Source organism: Osmerus eperlanus, chromosome 24 (assembly GCF_963692335.1).
Source record: "Osmerus eperlanus chromosome 24, fOsmEpe2.1, whole genome shotgun sequence".
In the NCBI taxonomy this organism is placed as follows: domain Eukaryota; kingdom Metazoa; phylum Chordata; class Actinopteri; order Osmeriformes; family Osmeridae; genus Osmerus; species Osmerus eperlanus.
Window position 1 is genome coordinate 1,324,496 of NC_085041.1, and position 20,530 is coordinate 1,345,025.

General features: G+C 44.7%; 3 protein-coding genes across 8 annotated transcripts; 2 read left to right on the forward strand and 1 right to left on the reverse strand.

Moving 5' to 3' along the window:
* Positions 1-53: 53 nt before the first annotated feature.
* Positions 54-1,310, reverse strand: pole4 (polymerase (DNA-directed), epsilon 4, accessory subunit). Its single transcript, XM_062450577.1, has 4 exons — positions 943-1,310; positions 746-830; positions 608-649; positions 54-401 (listed from the first exon to the last, which is right to left on the reverse strand). The coding sequence occupies exons 1-4, from the start codon at positions 1,162-1,164 to the stop codon at positions 388-390; spliced, it is 363 nt and encodes a 120-aa protein (XP_062306561.1). The 5' UTR covers positions 1,165-1,310; the 3' UTR covers positions 54-387.
* Positions 1,311-1,820: 510 nt separating this feature from the next.
* Positions 1,821-7,822, forward strand: LOC134011300 (serine/threonine-protein kinase NIM1). Of its 5 annotated transcripts, XM_062450881.1 has the most exons (7): positions 1,821-1,934; positions 2,254-2,338; positions 3,688-3,981; positions 4,754-5,022; positions 5,244-5,417; positions 5,539-6,246; positions 7,148-7,822. In XM_062450881.1, the coding sequence occupies exons 2-6, from the start codon at positions 2,308-2,310 to the stop codon at positions 6,187-6,189; spliced, it is 1,419 nt and encodes a 472-aa protein (XP_062306865.1). In that variant the 5' UTR covers positions 1,821-1,934; positions 2,254-2,307; the 3' UTR covers positions 6,190-6,246; positions 7,148-7,822. The 5 variants fall into 5 exon arrangements, with proteins under 5 accessions (XP_062306865.1, XP_062306866.1, XP_062306864.1 ...); XM_062450882.1 differs by lacking the exon at positions 2,254-2,338 and having other exon boundaries at positions 1,828-1,934; XM_062450880.1 differs by having other exon boundaries at positions 1,834-2,338.
* A 6,980-nt stretch (positions 7,823-14,802) lies between these two features.
* Positions 14,803-20,367, forward strand: gclm (glutamate-cysteine ligase, modifier subunit). Of its 2 annotated transcripts, XM_062450333.1 has the most exons (8): positions 14,803-15,144; positions 15,727-15,792; positions 16,800-16,884; positions 17,172-17,228; positions 17,647-17,849; positions 17,975-18,089; positions 18,625-18,825; positions 18,858-20,367. In XM_062450333.1, the coding sequence occupies exons 1-7, from the start codon at positions 15,019-15,021 to the stop codon at positions 18,792-18,794; spliced, it is 822 nt and encodes a 273-aa protein (XP_062306317.1). In that variant the 5' UTR covers positions 14,803-15,018; the 3' UTR covers positions 18,795-18,825; positions 18,858-20,367. The 2 variants fall into 2 exon arrangements, with proteins under 2 accessions (XP_062306317.1, XP_062306315.1); XM_062450331.1 differs by having other exon boundaries at positions 18,625-20,367.
* Positions 20,368-20,530: the final 163 nt, after the last annotated feature.

Consider the following 20,530-nt stretch of genomic DNA (forward strand, 5'->3'; position numbering starts at 1 on the left):
TCGACACCACAAGATATATCATAAAATGAATTCAAACGATCCACTCCGAAAAAGAACATGAAAACATCTGTATGATTTAATTCCAACATAAGATTTCACAATATTTACAAATATTATTATTATAAAATGGGGAGACTGAGCCATGTCGGAGTACAAAGTAGAAACGATGGATGTTCATTGTGGGCCCACTAGGCCTGGAGGAGAAAAGGAGCCCTCCATCACGTAGAAACTGAGCCTTACAATCTCTCAGCTTGTGAGGACGGCATCACGGACTGACACCAACATTTAAGCAGATGATACAAACATACTGGATATCAGTCTTGATATCTTACATGCTGCAGATTCATCTGTTTTACCATCAGAGTCCTTGAGAAGATGAGAGGCGGTCTAGTCCAGAGTACCTTCAGAAAGAGCAAGAATCCAGATTCTTTAATATCACCCGGACACAAATCAGTCAGCCAGTCAATGTTTCCAGTTTGACAACACAACATGAACACTGTTCCAGGGAGTGAAACTGACTTCATTATTCAATTAAATCCATTAGTCAGTCAACACAGATGACAGTTTTGAGGATAAGGTGACAGACCTGCTGGTTAAAGTAACTTACCTTCAAGGAAGGCGAACTCATCTATGGCCTCTATTGCATTATCTTTCGAGAGGAGAGAATTACAAAGTACCGTTTACATATCAGTGACAACTATCAATACTGTTGAGATTTGGAGTAGTGGGCCATATTAATACCTACCGAGATCTTTTCTTTGCAACGTTTTCCGCTTTCCTTGTTGAGCGTACACAAGCGCATCTTTTGCGATCATCTCCACGAATAGTTCCTTGGAGAAGCAACACAATGTGTTGTCAATGCTAGGCTCGAACCAACAATTCAACTAGCTAGCCAACTTCCAATAACGAAGTTTAATGACCGCAGGGTTCCTGGTGGCTTACCGTGGCTTTGGCAATGATGAACACAGATTCTTGACTGGCAAGAGACACGTCCGGATCTGCCTTCATCAGAGCTTTAATGCGGGAGAGCGGTAACTTCACCAGGCGGTTCTGCGGAGCTACAATGGGCCCCGGTGGCTGAATATTCTCTTCCTCGGTATCGTTGCCCCGACCTTCCTCTTCGCTTCCACACCGGTCGGGGTCCGACTCCACAACTGCTGCCATGCTCTGGTCAGTAAACAAACGTTTGTTTGTTTTTTCGGACGCTTGAAGCTTGAACCTTGCTAGGTTTTACGAGAGCCGAACCATAACATTACTATCAACATGTGCTTTTGCGCTCAGAATGTATCCTCATTCGTCAACGCAGCCCCCAGAAGTCCCGCCTCTCCCGCCATCTTTTCGGCTTGTACGATTGGTGGGATAGATAAACACGGACTGGCTATTGGTCTAAAATGTAAGCCAATCAACCCACCTTGAAGTATAGATGCGTGTTCAAAACTCTGGAGTTCTCAAATGTTGCGAATAGATCTGACATATACAAGTGCGTAAATCAAGACAGTAATTGATTTCCAGCCTCAGTCACTACATACAATATTACATTTCAGACTTGCTCCAATTTTTTACATCAAGCAATTGAAAGTGTATTTCAAAGTGACAAATTATAAGAAAATAAGTGTTTCATGTTTTCTATAAAATGTATTTTATATTACTACTGAAATAAATATGGCTTCAAAACTAATACTCAACCTAAAATACAATCTTAATATAATCTAAAATGTCCTATAGAAGTGCCTGTGCAGCATTTTCAGTCTTACGTGACATGTTCCTGTTAGGGATCCTAATGGATATTAATACACGGGCCTAATAGGATTGGTTTGAGTGCGGAAGGTTGGTTTAGTATCTGTCGGTGAGGATCACAGACAGTCCGTTCACCTTTGCCTCTGAGACAAGACCACGGGCTTGAGGTACAGGCATGAAAGATTCACAGCTCTCAGGTAAGATGTTCCAAACTAATATAATAAAAAAAATATTTTGTGGTAGATGTTTGTGTTGTTATTGAAAGGATGGCAGCTTGTTCAGGCCTGAAATAAGATTGAAGTTAATGTACTAAAGCACACACAACTATGTCTATATCTCGAATCGTTTATTTAGATTCTACTATCCGATGGAGTCATAGAAATGGTTTATGTTCTTTGATGTTTTGGGATGTAGCTAGATATCTACTGTAGTTTTGTGTGCAGGGTTTGTGTTTTCAAAGCAGTGCTGCAACTTGAAATGATAGGTTTGTCATCATTATTCCTGTTTGTGTCTCAGAATTCTCAATGAACAGGCAGCATCAGAAGGATGATATGAAAAAAACGATTGGCAATGTTCAACAAATCTCACAGGAGTCCAACTGGTAAATCTGATTTGTGCTTCAAACTTTTGTATAAGATGCGCTGCATTCTTGTCCACTGTCCTATGTACAGGAGTCACACAGAGCTTGTCAAATCAGGGTATTAAATCATCCTCTTGGACAGCACTACCAAGACTGCGTCTATAAACAGAGCTGTAATCCTGCCTTGTAACGGCAGGGGTTCTTACACAGACACAGGTAACCCAAGAGGCCATTGATCTGGTCATTCAGGGCCCTGGATGACTCTGAATTTATACCTGCAGCAGAAACAGCAGCCAGGATTAGATCCTCCACACGTAGATCAGGTTCAGAGAGTGAGAGATGTTTTCTTCAGCGCAGTGATAACTCTTCATTTGTGCTTGAATTATCCAATCATTGACCTTTAGAACCCTAGGTAAGGCCATAGTGGTTGTTTAACCTCTGAGGTTTTCTGTGACTGCTGAATGACTGGAAGATTGTGGTGCTTATAACAGCTAGATGGGTTGACAGATAGGATATCCTGTAGGAGTGGGGCCATTTAAACATATATGTGATCCTTGTTTATCAGGGTGACATATCTTCTGGACTACAGTTATCATTTAGTTGAATATACTGGAAATAAATAAATTTGTATTTAAGTTTCAAAACACCAAGTTCCAAATACAACACCTGGGTGTTCTGACTGTCTGATTCTCTAGAGATTTGGATGTCTGACCCCTGACTTCTAGACTGGATACATCCATCTCATAACTCCCCTGATCTCTGATGACCCTAGGTGACCCCTTATGACCTTATATCTCCTAGTAGAAGAGGTGAATGTAGCTACGATGAGGAACCTAAGATGATTTTACTTTGCTGTTCTTAAATATTGACACTTTACTTTAGATATGGCACTTCTGTTAGTGGTCTAGAAGGCCATCACACAGTCACTAGCATTCTTTGAAACTGGAGGTTATAATAATGCTGACCAGCCGTGACATCCTACTCACAGGACGTCACTATGCATGCATGTTGAGATGACAGTCAGATGCTAAACCTGTGGAAAATTGATGTAGGTCAATCTCATTACCACTGTACTGCTGTAAGTCTTGTCTCCACATCGGTCACAAACAGGACATCACCTTCAGAAGGTAGACCTGTAGGATCTGTGCCCCAGACAGGCAGACAGGTAGGCATGGCTGGTTGATTAACTGTGCACCTGTAGGCTGGATAACCAGACTACCAATGCCATGCAAGGCCAGAGAGCATGCTGGGACTTATCTGTCGACAGTCCTGCACATGTCGTATCTGCATGGTGCATGCGCCATCATGCACAGTGTGCTCCGTTTACAAAACATCCCCATCTCTGTTCTGTTCCCCCGCGGGGGCTACAGGCAACCAATCAAGACAGGTATGGCCCAGAAGGAAGGAAGAGAAGAAGGAGAAGAAGACTGAGGCCGTGGTGGAGAAGGTGGTGAGGCCGCTAGCCTGGCTCATCCCGGAGGTGACCACGGAGCAGAGGATGAGGCAGACTCCATTCGAGCGCGTCGTTTACGACATGGTGCACAACGAGCGCGTGGTGAACGACCTGGTCCTGGGCCGCAGGGTGGGCTTCTACGAGCTGCGCGGGGACATCGGAGAGGGGAACTTCTCTCACGTCCGCCTCGGCATCCACGCTCTGACCAAAGGTGAGGCAGAGGATCCACCTGTTTGTCTGCCTATCCATGACTACCCCACACACGGCCTCTATGTCCGGTCTCCATGACTACCCCACACAACGGCCTCTATGTCCGGTCTCCATGACTACCCCACACAACGGCCTCTATGTCCGGTCTCCATGACTACCCCACACAATGGCCTCTATGTCCGGTCTCCATGACTACCCCACACAACGGCCTCTATGTCCGGTCTCCATGACTACCCCACACACGGCCTCTATGTCCGGTCTCCATGACTACCCCACACACGGCCTCTATGTCTGCATCTCCATGACTACGCCACACACGGCCTCTATGTCCGGTCTCCATGACTACCCCACACACGGCCTCTATGTCCGGTCTCCATGACTACCCCACACAGCCCCTGCCTCCAGGGGTGTGCGGTATTAGACAGGTTGAGCCTGCATGCTAGAGGACAGATGGTGGGGGCCCCAGATAAGCACCTCTGATTATCCCAGGCCCCCCTTCACCCCCCAGGAGGGATTCACCTCATTTTGTATTATACATCTCTTCAATTTCTGACTGCCAGGCAAATAGCACAGGAGAGAATGTGGTGTGTGTGTGCGTCTGTCTGTGTGTGTGTGTGTGTGCAGGGGGTCTCGAGACACATTCTTGTACGACCACAGTAAGACTCGGAAAGGATTCCAATTAAATTAGTCCAGTTATGGTCTCATCACCCTGTCAGCTCCTGTTAACTCCTCCTCTCTCCCTCCCAACCCCCCCCCCCTGCACCCTCTAAAAGAGAGAGTAGCCATAAAGATCATGGACAAACTGCGTCTGGACAAGAAGTCCCAGAACCTGTTCACCTCTGAGATCTCCTGCATGGAGCGGCTGTCCCACCCTAACCTGGTGCGTCTCTACGAGGTGATGGAGACCAGCAAGCGGCTGTACCTGGTCATGGAGTACGGCAGTGGGGGAGACCTGTTCACCAGGATCATCAGCAAGGGACGCCTGTCAGACATGGAGACCAAGCTCATCTTCGCACAGATACTGTCAGCTGTCAAACACATGGTAAGCCCCGACACCATCCCTGACTCACTGTCCTTTTTCTTTCTTCTCTTCTCTCTCTCTCTCTCTCTCTCTCTCTCTCTCTCTCTCTCTCTCTCTCTCTCTCTCTCTCTCTCTCTCTCTCTCTCTCTCTCTCTCTCTCTCTCTTCCTTCAAGTCTCAGTGTCTCTCTCTCTTTCACCCTCCTTGCACCCTTTCATCGACTCCCGTGTGTTCTCCGTCCAGCACGACTCCAACATCGTCCACCGGGACCTGAAGGCCGAGAACGTGTTCTACACCACCAGCTACTGCGTGAAGGTTGGAGACCTGGGCTTCAGCACAGTGAGCGGCACCAGCGAGGTCCTGGACACCTTCTGTGGCTCCCCGCCCTACGCTGCCCCTGAACTCTTCAGGGACAAGGTGAGATCTCTGTTCAGAAGTAGGCTGGGAACTTATTCTGAACGAGGGGAGTGCTGGGGGGAGGGGGGGGGATGGGCGGGGGTAAGAAATAATGAATGATGACGATGTCATTCCCCCTCAGGGCTACGTGGGGCGCTATGTTGACATCTGGGCCCTGGGCATCCTGCTTTACTTCATGGTGACGGCCTCCACGCCCTTCCATGCCGACAACCTGGGCCGGCTCAAGCGCTGCATCCTGCAGGGCGCCTACTCCATCCCCGACCACGTGGCCGACCCCTGCCAGCTCACCATCAAAGGCCTGCTGCGTCCCGTGCCGGTCGACCGCCCCACCCTCTCCCAGATCATGAACAACAGCTGGCTGAGGGGCATCGAGTACCCACAGCCCTACAGCCCCATGCCAGTCACCCCAGAACACTTTGCAGATACCCCCACCCAGGCCAAGGGCAATGCCCAGCCCCAGGCCCAGCCCCAGCCCCAGGCCCAGGCCCAGGCCAAGCCCCAGCCCCAGCCCCAGCCTCTGTGTATGGAGCAGCAGGAGGTGAAGAGCGCCCTGGCCGAGGTGGGCATCACAGCGATCCACATTCAGAACAATGAGTGCAAGGACAGCCGCAGTCCCATCACGGGCACCTACCGGATCCTGCTGCACAGGACCCAGAAGAGGAGCTCGGGGGAGGCGGTGGGGTACTCCTCCCTCTACCCCGAGGACTACGGGGCCAAAGCAGCTGCCGCCGTGGTGAAACACCACCCCACGTCTGTCTGTGTGCTTATATAGACACACCCACACGCAGTTACTGCCTGCTCCACCCTCGTGAAGTGGGGAGAATCTCAGGTAAACAGCACCATCTTGTGCTTGAAGAAGGAAGGAGAGAGGGAGAGAGAGAGGGAGAGGGAGAGGGAGAGAGAGGGAGAGGGAGAGAGAGAGAGAGAGGGAGAGGGAGAGGGAGAGGGAGAGGGAGGGGGAGGGGGAGAGGGAGAGGGAGAGGGAGAGGGAGAGGGAGAGGGAGGGGGAGAGGGAGAGGGAGAGGTGACAGCAGGAAAACAATGGGTTTAGCTTAAGACACTAATAAACACTAGAGGTCATCACTTTACCTTATTAACCTATATCTTTGTGACATATCCTTTTCTCCTCCTGACCCCCTCTCTCTATCCATTCTGTAATTAGCCATGGCTTGCTAAGTGTATTGCATCATGGTGAGCTGTGAGCATTACTGACGCACGAGATGATAACTGTCAGTGTCGTCCAATCCTCTTCAGTCCTGCTCTGAGGCTCACCTCTCAGGCTGTGGACGTTTGGTTTAAGTTCATGGATTGTTTGCACTGTGCAGCGCACAGGGATCCTGCTGTGTTCAGCCACAGGGACGCAAAACCATAGTAAAACTCGATTTTATTACTTTGGAGCACAATATATGTGTATCCGGTGTGTGGTGAAACTCACTCCTCAGGTATGTAACAGGCCACCTGCGTCAACGAATTGCTAGCTTTTCGTTGGCGTAGTTGGTAGTGGTGGCGCTTGGGAAGTCAGAGGTGGTCGGTTCGACTCCTGTTCGGAGTGTACAGACGGAGCTTACAAGGCCTCGTCTGTTACATATGCACACATGCATCAGTTATGGGCAAACTCATCCTCATCTACCACTTGTTAAGGTTGGGGTAGATTTATGGCGTACGATTATCTATAATATGTCACCAGTCTCCATATTGAATCAGGTTATGAAGGTTACGTTTCGCGTGAGGAGGACGGAACACTGGACCAGGAAGAGAAAATGTACGGACAGAACTTTTGATATGAAACCTCAAACACTTGTATGCCTTCAACATCGATTAAATTTAAATATGTAATTAATCAAATTTGCAGTTGCACAGATTGTAAATATTATGTACAGTTTGTGTGTGTACCGTTTTATTAGTGTATATCTATGTGGAAGAATATGCATTAGTGAAAGATTTGGATAAGATCAAGTTTACATTTTTTTTGTTGATTTTATATATTTTTAAAGGCACTGAAACTGTTATAGTGCTGCGTATTACTTGTGAAGTGACAAATGGCAACGTAAGCATTTTATATAAATGATTTAGTGCTGCTGTGTATTCTGGAGTGTGAATAGATATCACATGAAAAGAGTTAAAACGTATAGTATTTTTTAAAGTCTATATCTGAAAAACATAGCTATGACGTAACGTTAAAATATTTCTAAAGAAATTTGTATGCTATTTCAGACATTTAATAAAACATGATTCAAAGGCCAATGTTGCCTACTTGCAATTGCACTTCAGACCAGCAGGGGGCACCGTTTGACAACAGACGACCTCTCTTACACAAACATGACTTAATGGGCCTACATTTGGGCCTACATTTAGGCCTACAGAGTTCGATAAATTCAATATGACTGCATAGAAAATATAAACTCGAGATCTTTTGACATGTTATTGTCACGAACCCGGCTCAGGGGTTGAGACAGAACAAAGGGGAACACTATATGCTGGGACTATATGCTGTGGTAATTTATAAAAGAATACCAATTTAACATAACTAAACGTGAGGTATGTAAGTCAGTGGTGTACATGTGTGTGTCTCATGATAGTGAGCAGTGTTGAAGGGTGTATTAACAAAAGTCAAAAGGTTGCCACAACTCAAAACAAAAGCGTACTGCGGACAAACGGAAGGGTCCTCTCTCTCTTCCGACGTCCTTTTAAAGGGGAAGAGACACCCCGGCCCAGGTGTATCCACTTAACGGCTGGATTCCGTCACATTATCTACTACAACTGTAAAACATGTAGCCTATCGATGTACGGAGCAGTAGTGTCAATTAAACCGTTGATTGACATCTTCCGGCTGTGTTGGGATAAATAGGCTGTGTAAACCCTGAACGGACAGTTCAGCATGTATAAACATATGAATCATTGTCTCCAAACTGCCTCTCCTTTCACTCAACACGTAAAACCATCCTTTGCCCCCGGGCTAGTTGTATGCTCTTATCTCCTCTGATCTCCAGTGAGATCCATTTACTCCCACAACCAAGTTTCTGCGTCATTCCTTGGTGCGGGATTCGACCCGTTTATACTTGTGCGAGTTGAAATGTGCTGCCCGTCAACTGACAGACTTACGACTTTTGCAATAACCTCCTACTAAGACAAAATGTGTGTGTGTGTGTGTGTGTGTGTGGTTAGATCGAGAGAAACCAAATTACATGTGCCCAACCCTAATTTTACGCCCAAATCAATCGCTCCTTTAAGGAGGACCAAACCTGCCAAAATTAAAAATAAATAAATGTATAAATAAATGTATTTATACATAAAAAAAATTAAATATATAAAAATAAATGTATGAAAACATCTTAATTACGTATTTATTTATTTACATGGCCATTTATTTCTGTATTTATTTATTTTTGTATTTATTTATTTCTGTGTACATTTATTTCTGTATTTATTTATTTCTGTGTACATTTATTTCTGTATTTCCTTGTCCTTAAGCTAATGAGGTAAGCTGTCAATCAATGTATGTCACGGTGTCACCTTAACTCCATTGGTTGATCGGTATCAGAGTGCGAAGATGGACTTTCCATGCCTGGGGTTGCTATGACTACCTTAGTAAACAAAAGACTGCACACACGCAATAGATAGCGAGATATGAGAGTTTTGGCTAGCTAACCTTGCTAAAAAAAGTGCTAGTCAAGACCAATTTGTACCATTTAGCTGCCTGCAGAGTCATAAAGAGAAAGAGTTGCGTCAATTGCCTTTACGTTCATGGTACTGTACTGTACTGTAGGCTAGTTAGAACTAGAGCGAGCTAGCATCAGTTTCAAACACAGCAGCATCGTCGTTGAGGAACAGTTGTACTGTACTGTATGATGGAGTTGTGCCAAGGTAAGAATGTGGAAGTTCTTGGCCCATTTTCTGGCATCTAGTACATTTAACATTTCAGTATCTTAAAGTGCCGAGATTTTTTGATGCTAGCTAGACATGTAGAAGCCAGAACGTAGCAAAAACAATGTGCTACGAAGTGAGTGATGACCTGTTTATGTAATGTTAAGTGTAGCTAGCTAATTTAGTGCACTATTTATATTTATTGAGAAACTAATGCCTACAAACAAGTTTGTGTGAGAGGAAAGCTGTATTTAATTATTAATCCGTAACTGTGGTCGCATATTTGCACCAAAGTCTGGGAGTTGGTACAGTAAGAAATTGGATGATATTATACAGTGTCAAGGAACCATCAAAGAACATAGTACAACATGGTTAATCTATTCATAAAGTGAATGTTTACCTAGCAAACTATGAGTTAGAGACCACTATGGAGGCTATGCTGCAGGCTATGGAGCTTACATTTCTCAATATGTTTTTTTCCCCGGAGTAAAAGGTGTCAGTCACCTACAAAAGTCATTACAAAACTAAACCTCTCTTCAACACTTTAGTTTTTTTCGCTGTTCTCTTATTCTTTCCCTGTATGAGGCATTGAGAAATAGTCTGAATCGGGTCCAAATATGTTGTTTCTGAGTGTATTTGGCACAATGAGTTCTGGAATGATAACACAGCTTTATCCGTATTTGATTAGCATGTCTTGATTCGCCCCACATGCGAACAAAAACCGATCTTGAACATCTGTCGCCACTTGGCAAAGATTCCAACAGATGGAAGATGAGATTAAAGCTAATGCATTACCTTCATTTCAAAGTCTTTGATAATAAAAAATAAACAGTTTAACAGTTTAACAGAAGAACTTACATTTGGCAAACATGCAGACATAAGACAGAACGGGTGTTGAAACTGTTAGGAGAAAACATCCTTTCTCGACATTAATGCATGCCGTTGTGTCTATATAGCCACATGAACAAGGTAAGCGTTGCCACTCCGTCTCAAGCCCTGAAGGTTTGCTTGGGGGGAACCGAACCGTTTACTTGCAGGCACACGCGCACAAACATCAAAGCAGCAAGACGCAACGTGTTACATGTCTGTGATGGAATTAGAGCATTTTAAATCATATTTCATGTAAGCACATGTCTACAGTTGAGGATGAGTTAAGGGCAACGTGGAGGGCAATGAAGGTCTTAACCCTTGTGTTATCTTCGGGTCGTTCTGACCCATCAGTCATTGTGACCCACTGTCGTATTGCGACAACTTTACCGCATACAAAAACAAAGTGAAGCATTTTCTTTTAACCGTTGGGCTGTCTCAGACCCCCCACATTGCGAAGGTTAAAAGAAAATTATTTTTATTTGTTTTTGTATTGGGTAAAATTGGGTAAACACAACAATGGTTCGTTATGAACCTTTGGGTCATGTGACCCGAAGGCAGCACGAAGGTTACGCGGGAGCGTCAGAAGATCAATGAGTGTGACTTGATTGATGAGACGTGATGTGATTATTGACGTCTTTTCAGTAAATCAAGAGATGAGTAACGAGTCAGTGTCCGAGTTATATCTTTTAATTGAAGTTGGAGTACAATGTACACAATATACTTTTTAAACATGGTGACATATATTGAGAAAAAAAAAGGTTTATATATGATTTGGTAAAAAAATTGTTTTACAAGAAAATCCCAAGTCTACCCATGTTTCTCTTTCACAAACACTCTCACAGACACACATACACACACACACAGTATAGAGACAATGCGAAGCTGCTGGGTAGTGGCTCATTCCTAGCAGGTAATGGACATGGCTGTGTGCCTCGGTGAAGAGTATGACAGTAATATACACAATGTACACAACGTCACATCTCGAACCATCCCTGGACTGACCCATCACAGTTTGTACAACGTAATAATGGAGCACAAACTTCATACTGTTTGCATAGACTTTAGCGTGTTATACAAGTACAGGTATGCGCTATGCAGCTTAATATAACATTCCTGGAGTGTAAACTATTTACTTTCACAGTCTGTCTGTGAGAGCATGTTCAGGTTTCACCCTGGGGACAGTTCAGGCCAGCGTCTCCTCCTCGATCCTCCCCTCCCCCAGGTGAAGGCTGTGAAGACATTCAGATCATATGTTTTACATGCTTGACACCTGAAACCCTGTCGCGCGTTGCTGCTTCTCAGCTCTATAATGTACCTCATATCTGCAGAGTTTGCTGATGAAACCAAAACAAACAGATGATATAAAAATGGGTGAAGGGACAGTCAATCTGTGATCAGTGAGACTGCTGTGTACCTAGTTGGCTGAGTTGTCGATCTTGTGCATCAGATGCTGCACCCAGAGCAGGGTGGGATTGGCACAGATAGTTTTGTGTTTAGTGGTGGTGAACCTGTATGAACACAACACATCGAGAACTTGTATTCATTTACTTATTATGTTAGTCTTAGGAGCGTTAGCAAACGTGCTCTGGTCGACATTTCTCGTGTCTCAGTAACGCTGTGATATGTTGTTTGGATAAAGTCCGAGGTCAGCATCTCTCACCTGAGAGTCAGGCAATTTTGTGATACGATAAAAAATAGGATGTGTTTTTGCTGATCCGTGACAGCACAAATCAGGAAAAGAAAGTTTTGTTTTAGTAAATACAGTAAAGCTAGGTGACGAGGCGGCAGAGGGCTTCCTACTCACACTACAGCTCTGAGGTTGCAGTCCCCATCTGTTTCCTGTTTTCTGTACCCCACCACGTTCTTCTTCACGTTCTTCTTCATTTTAGTCACGTAACCCAGGCAACAGTTCCCATAAGACCCTAAAAGAAACACACACAGAAACACAACCACAGTTTCAACACCGACTACGCCATGTTTTTGGTTTTAAAGCACATTGACCCAAATGTTACATTTAGTCATTTAGCAGACACTCTTATCCAGAGCGAATGTTATTGTGTTGATACCAATAGCCCTGGCAAGGAGTCAATATTCAAAGTATCGGGAGCAAATGGAAATTGCATGCATGTCAAATCTTACATCACGTTCTAAAAATGCAGTACATATTCTATGTGGGTCTTTCTATGTGGATGTTTCTTAAAATCCTTGATAAAATGAAATTAAAATGAACATCTGTTGTATTGTATTTTCTTATGTCACATGCGGAGAGTTGCCAGGCAGTGATACCTACCTTGAGCCAGACTGAGATACGTGCCGGTTAGGAGGAGAAGGAGAAAGAAGAGAGACGAGAACTTCATGACTTCTGCTTCTTCTGCTGCTGTAACAGAAATGCCCAGGAGAGTCGAGAAGAGGATAGTCAGGGAGAGGAGGAGAGGAGGAGAGGAGAAGGGAGGAGAGAAGGGGGGAGGAGAGGATAGGAGGAGGGAGGATAGGAGGATAGGAGGAGAGGAGAGGAGGAGAAGCAGAGGGGAAGAAAGAAGGCAGAACAGAGAGAAGATAAACTTTCTCTTGTTGTTGTGCTGTTGAGTCCAGGGGCTGTGCTGAGACCACCCAGTTCTCCCTGAGTTATTATATTGATCAATACAGACTCCTTTGGCCTGTCAACACACAATCGCTCCTCGCTGTGAAAGCCTGTGTTTTGAATCTGTTTTGTATTATGTTTTCTCTGGGAAAGTTTATGTGGAGGTCTTGTAAAACTATGCTCTTGACGAAACAAATAGTCCTTGTGTGCTCCATTAAACATATTTGGCAACGTGGTTATTTTGAAAGTTTGTAAAGCACACTCTGAAAAGAGTTGTGTGTTTGTGGGCTATTTTAGACAGAGATATTTAGAAGTAAGGGTTGCATTTACAAACACATCCTTGAGCCATATAAACAGTAACACAAACATTCTGTGTTGTTTCATGAGCTGCCTAAACTCTGCACAAGACTAGATTGGAATCAAATGCAACACAAACACCACTGGGAAGAGGAATGTAAGCTACTTACAGATCTTGGAGGGTGATGTTTCTGCAGAGAGGACTTCAGGTTGAGGTTGGGCTGTCCTGTATTCCCAAGTTCCTTTATAAACTCCCTGTGAAACCTCCCCCTCGCCTACACACACACACACACACACACACACACACAGAGGTTCTCTTCACATGCTGTCACAGTAGCATGCATTCATAGCCAACCAGCCAGATATCCATCAAACAGTTTATTTTGCTTGGCAAGCGATTTTACAAATGCTCGGAAGAAGCGTTTTTTGATTACTGATCTAATTTGCCTTGTTTTTCTTGGCACAATACAAGGTTGAGGATGAGCGACAAAGAGTCCACAAAGTAAAACACACAGTTCTCCCTCCCTACCTCCCTCCCTCCCTCCCTCCCTCTCTCTCTCTCTCTCTCCAACCCTCCCTCTCTCTCTGCCTCCCTCCCTCTCTCTCTCTCTCTCTCTCTCTCTCCAACCCTCCCTCCCTCTCTCTCTCTCTCTCTCTCTCCAACCCTCCCTCCCTCCTCCCTACCACACCTTTGGGTGCATTTAATTCAGGGCAGGGTTGTATTGTGTCTTACCAATAAATGCACCCCCTGCTAACACAAACTGTGTGTGTGAAAAAAAAGTTTACATCCAAAACGTTTTGACAAAAGTTTCAACAAAAAAACGGGTTAGAAAGGTTGAAAGAAACATTTCTAAAAAGTTTCTAAACAAAAGTTTGCATCATTGATATTGTACTCTGCTTTGCTTTAATCTACTCTGTTTTAGGCTTCTCTGTTCTCTGCCTCGCCTCTGGAAAAAACGAGTTCAGAAACGTTTTGAAAGGTTGAACATATTATTTATTTTTTTATTTCGAAAAAAGGTAATCCGTGTGTGTGTGAATAACAAGTTTGGAATGGTTGAAAAAATATTGTCGAAAAATAAGTACGTTATGGATGAGACAGAGGGAGTTAGCGATGTCGACATGACTGAGAATAGACATTCCTGATTACCCATGGCCGTAGGGGAGATGTGAGACACTAAAAACACTTACCAGTTTACTAGTTGACTAGTAACTAGTTTACTCGTTAACTGGAAATGTGTTCCCTAACAAATGTCATCAGTGACCTATTTTACAGGGGCTGCTCCAGTTCTTTAATGTGAGTAGCCTACAGACACGTGCATATGGGGGATGTATGCCTTAAATCTAATCGGTCTATTCCCAAGAAGGCGACGGAAGGCCGTAGGGGAGATGTGAGACACTAAAAACACTTACCAGTTTACTAGTTGACTAGTAACTAGTTTACTCGTTAACTGGAAATGTGTTCCCTAACAAATGTCATCAGTGACCTATTTTACAGGGGCTGCTCCAGTTCTTTAATGTGAGTAGCCTACAGACACGTGCATATGGGGGATGTATGCCTTAAATCTAATCGGTCTATTCCCAAGATGGCGACGGAAGGCGGATACTACATTAAGACCACAGCGTCATCTGGTGGTAAATCCGAGTTATATTCCAATCCACTCCTAGGCCTTAATCCACTCCAGGAAATAATTCTCCCCGGTCCTCAAAAGTCCAGACCAGAATTTCAATGCAACAAATCTGAATTCCGTAGGCAAGTAGGCGTACCTCGTTCCACTTGCTACCATCACGCCGGGATACCTTTTGCCAAATAAACATTACGCATATGCAAGTCATTCTGACAAGACTACCCTGAGCGAGGTCACTCCTCGCTGGGAATCATCTACAGTAGCTAGCTGAGACAGCATTTTTTGTGAGAAAAGCTAACGGGAGGCTTCCTTAATCGGTGTTTTGCGACCCAGTTAAGAACTAGCTAGATACAAAGAATCCCACATGGAGACCAACAACAGTAATGCCAAGTCGCTTCTGAACCATGCGTCAACTCTAAACCTGCACACCGGGAATTTAGTGAACCGGAGCCGTCTCAAGAAAAAATGTCCATCCTCGCCAAGCGAAGAGGTAAGAAAAGAAGCTGGTTAGTAGTAGATAGTAGTAGTTTTGATTTGACATCAATTGTGCGCAGAGATAAGCACCATATAACGTCGTAGATCAGGTGAATGAGACAGCTAGCTAGCTACCACCAATTAACTAGTTGCTTAGGAGGAAATTTTAGCTTAGCTTAGCTAACGGCGTTAGCAATGACCGAATGCAATTCAAGTTCAATCTTAACTTTTATTGACGTGTTAAATGTGTGCAGTGAAATACGTGTGCTCTGGCTCTCTGCCTTAACACAATTGACACATCATCCCCTCAAAGACTGTAGTCACAGGCAAGTTGACTAGTTACTTTACAAAGATTATATAACAAAACCATCTGATTTACATGTTAACATTTGACAACAATGCTAGTGTGTCGTAAAAAGCCCTCGTGAATGTTGACTGTTTTGAGAACCACTCAGGGTCAGGAAGGAGAGAGACGGATGATAAGGTGCATCTCATCAGAAGAGGCGTTGATATTCCTCATCTGTACTCAGTTACCATAGTTGCAGCAACCCTCACATGACACAGCTATCATTTATTTATGCTGTTTATTGTTCTCCAGCTTCAAGACTGTGTCAGAGGCACCCTGAGTGAGTGGTTCAACACAACTCCTCCCATCACAGACAAGGTGAGACAGCGCCAACATTATGAAAATGTTTCATGCTGCCACCATATAAAGATATGAGTGTGACAAGGAAACTAAACTTATAGTAGCCTTAGGCTGTGATGTTACAGGAAGGGCCTTGTTTGCACCCCTACGCCAACCCCAGAGGCTGGAGTCTAGGGTTTGTTTGTTTAGTCTGTCGTGTACAGTTATGTATGTATTTATTACCTTTAGCATTTACTCCCTTAGAACTTTCTACACTTTCGTTACAATATTGTGTTAAATGTTGTAACCTGTAAGCTTTATCTTCAGGATTAAAAAAACTGTAATCTTATTTTAGTCACTTAGCGTTAACCCTGGAAGCCAGTTGTTTCCCTTGGGCTAATGCCACTGAATCATAGAAAGTCATATGTCCACCACCCATTACCCCAAGCAACCTGATTCCACATGCAGACCTGTGATAAAACGCACAGCCCAGCCCATTGTATCTGCCTTTCTACTCAACATCATGTGACCAGAAGAAGTATTTAGCCTGATAGGTTACTATCAGCCAGAGTTGCATAACTATCAGGATACTACGAACACAGACCACAGCATTCCAGTGTGGAGAAAACAACATAGCGGGAAGTTCATTGAGTGCCGCATCGCGATGAAAGAGAACTGTCAGACTGGATGTTCATGCAGAGCTGGATGCCAAAGCCCCCAGGGACGTGTGTCTGCGCTGGGGGAGGGAGCAGGAGACATTGCCCCTGGCCTGGTGTGACCTGAGGCCATGTTTCTGCTGGGCTCAGCTAATCTCCCCCCTCACCACCACATCTATGGGCCTGGGGGGTGGGCCTGGGGGGTGGGGATGGGGGGGGGGGTGATTCTACAGAGGACTGGGGGATATTCTGCACTGTGCTAATAGTGGCATCCCCCCCAGACAACCACCCCCACCCACCCTCTTCTGCAATATTCAACGACCTTAAGCATGTGTTTGACCCAGGCCTGCACACTGGCCGCCTCATCCGTGAGTTTGTTTTGTCTCTCAGGATCTCCCTGAAACGCTGGACTGCTCCATCCCCCAGACCACAGAGGCCATCACCCCGGAGGAGAGGGAGGAGCTGAAGGTGTCAGGTACGGTTCTAACACACCCCAGGCTGTTTTACACTCAAGTTCTGGTCTTAAAGGCCGAGTGGGTAAGTTTTGTGACATGAGCAATTTTTGCTTGAGTAAATGATTATTACAGACCTGCGGTGTCCACAGATGTAGCATTCATTTACATTTTACTGTCAAACCTTTAGATGTATGGTTGCTGTCAGGATGTGAGGTTTATTTAAGCAAATGTGACAAAAAGTGCAGGCAAACAACATTACCGACCCTGCCCTTTAAGATCCTGTTGTGAATTCCTTGTCGCTTTACAGTCAAGCTGTTTCTGTGTGAGTCGGACCAGTCGGCCATTAAAGAAGCGGTGGACTTGGGTGAGTGTGCCTCATCTTCTCTCTCTCTCACACCACCACCCTCCCCACATCCTCTTTATGCTCTGACATAAAGTCGGACTTGCATCTTCATGCATCTAATAGAATACCAAGGAGAAGATTCTAGAATATTAAGGAGAAGATTCTACAATACTAAGGCGAAGATTCTAGAATGCTAAGGAGAAGATTTTAGATGTTCTTTCTTCTCTCCCTGCGAGGTGATCTCTGCTCTGCCATGGTCTGCTTGGTTAAAACAAGTGGTTCTTTAAAGAGAGTGTTTCTAATCTAATTCGGTCAGAGCTACGATTTTCTCCAAAAGAATGTGTGATAATTTTTTGGGGGGAACAAATCCAATTGTGGCCAGCGTGGAGTTCAACTTGTTTAGTCTTTCCCCCTGCTGTCTTGCTCTTGTCCTCTGCAGCCTGCGTGACCCTGGGAGTGTCTCAGCTGGACTCTGTGATCATAGCGCCCCCTAGCCTCCCGGACGGGGAGGTCCAGACCCTGGCCCACCTGCAGCCATGCTGGGAGGAGCTTGAGGCGCTGGTCCGCAGCCACAAGATCGCCGCCATCGGCACCTCCGACCTGGACAAGGACCTGCTGGAACAGCTCTACAACTGGGCCCAGGTGAGGGGGGAGAGAGGTGTGTGTGTGTGTGAGACAGAGAGGGAATACATGTGTGCGGGTAAGAGAATGTGATTGCGTGTGCGTATCTGTGTGTGTGTGGTATTAGTAACCCCCCCTCTCCCCAGGTGAAGCCCAGCAGTAACCAGGTGAACCTTGCCTCCTGCTGTGTTATGCCTCCTGACCTCACAGCCTTCGCCAAGGAGTTCGACATCCAACTGCTCACTCACAACGACCCTAAAGGTGACGACCTCTCCGCACCCACCCCCCCGCACGCACACAGGGTTCCTCATGAGTTGAGTCCTCATGTTAAAGGCTTCTTCATGTCCAGGCATGTCTCTAGCCCTGGCCTGGAAGGGCCAGATTCCAAGTCCAGTGTTTACAAGAACATTGTCTTTGTCGTGGGTGGGAGTGTTGGAATTAACAAGTGTTTTATGATCCACAAAGGGATTACACAGCTGTGTTTACATTTTATTGATACAGTTTAACCCAAAGTGACATACAAAAAGTACACATACAAAGTACAACTGATAAACAAGGATCAGAAGTGCTAAGTTCTAAAAGCATTTCACCGGTTAGTGAATTACCAAGTACATCGTGAGAAAACCAGCCACATCATAAACCATTTTGTAGGTGCAGTCAGTTCACAGAGGGAGATGGTGTTACAACATGGAAGACATAATCCAGAATAAAGACATAACCCGTGTAAGTGCTCATTGTTCGACCCGCCCCTCTCTCTCCTCCCTCCGCCCCTCTCTCTCCTCCCCTCGCCCCCCAGAGCTGATGTCGGCCTCCAGCTTCCAGGAGGCGGTGCAGGAGAGCACCAAGCAGCTGCAGGTGGAGGACTGGCGTCTGGACTGGGTGCTGCGCTACTCCATCATCGTCAAGAGCAGAGGCATCATCAAGGCCAAGGGCTACCTAGTCCACGCCAGGAAGAACAGCCAGTAGCTAGCCGGTTAGCCGGTTAGCCGGTTAGCCGGTTAGCCGGTTAGCCGCCACACCGCGAAGAAGAACTACTTGTGGAAGACAAGCCGGCAGCAGAGGCGTTCTCCTTCTCTAGACACACACACACACACACACGTGAGCCAGGCCTTTTGCTGCTGTTAAGCATGGACACATCCATGCTTATACCACCTTTCCATGTAGACTTAAAATTATACACGCTGTGTCGATGGGAAGATTTTTGGCAAGTGTGTGGGTGTTTGTTTGTTTAGAGAATGACAGGCTGTCGGTGAGAGATTTCAGAACAGTGCTGAATCATGACCAATGCATACTAGTCCAAACCACTCCCCCTTCCCAACTGCAAGGAAGGGCCTCTGTACACGACAGAGATGCTAGGTAGCTAACCTCTCATCCAACATGGTCTCAAAACCAGGCTCCAGTGAAGTGCCTCTTTCTCTCTCTACTCCTCTTTTCCTTATCTACACTTAGAGTTGTGTGTCCTTGTATTACTGGACATGTGGTGTCTGGTAAAAACGATTCTGACCTCACTCCAGCTTACTCTAGTATGGAGTATCCTGTGTGGTTTATCAGGCTAGGGTGTATTGTGTTGGGAAACACAAGTCTGTATGATTTAAGTACCACAAAAGGAAGTCAGTTTTAGAATGTAGATTTAGCTTTTTTTTCTTTCTTTTTTTTACAGTATGGACTTTATAGGTTTAAATAATCAGTCTGGCCAGAGAGAAAGAGCTGTCGTTTAGACCAATCATTGACAATACCAAGAGGCACTTGTGTGCAAATGAGCAACTTCCTCTACTCTTCATTATTTTTTGGGAAAAGTTGTATTTTAAAATGTTGATTAAAAGTATGCTTTTACGTTTTACGAGAACGGAATCATGTACATTAAGGTTAATCATTCTGAGACCACATTGAACATTTAATGTGGGCTTGAAGTCTGAGAAAGACACATTTTTCACATCACAAGAAGTTCTGCAGACCATGTCAGATCGCGCTGGGCGAAACAAGGATCGTCAGGTTTAGCACGACCTTATGGAGCCCACGTACTTGCTGTCACCAAAGCAAAAGGGCGACATTCCACATACTACCATGGTGAAACTCATTAACTTCTTTCAAAGATTTAACTTTTCGCTCAAATTATTAAGATATCATTTAAAAATAAAGTGTATTACATTTGAAACAAAAGCAAAATAGTTTTCACTTGTAGTCACTGAACACTACTGTATATTACACATTTATTCATGTTGAATGTGTTTTTATTATGCTTTTCTTGTTACATTTTACCCTATTCTTATCTTTTATTGCCTGTTTCTAAAACATGTTCTACCCCCAAACAGTACTGTCTGTATGAGATTGAAACTCTTTCCCCGCGATATGGCAATAATGAAAACCTCAAATGTACTGCAATTACATAGGGACTTGCATGAAGAGCTGTTCATTATACCACTGGAAAGTTTCATGGTCTAAAATATGAAGGTTGTACTGTAAACAAAGAATATATTTAACGTCAACATTCATTCTGTATATCATGTTTTAATTGGGTTTATTAAAATGATGAAAGCAAGATGTGTTGTTTATAAAGATTTGTGGGAGTGGAAAGTATAGAGATAGGAAAACGATTTTTTATTGTTTTTATTTTACGGGGCAGTATGTTTGTTTCAGACTTCCTATTTATTGCGTATAACTGCTCCTTGAACCTTGGATACACTAAGTTCTTGTAGCGGCAG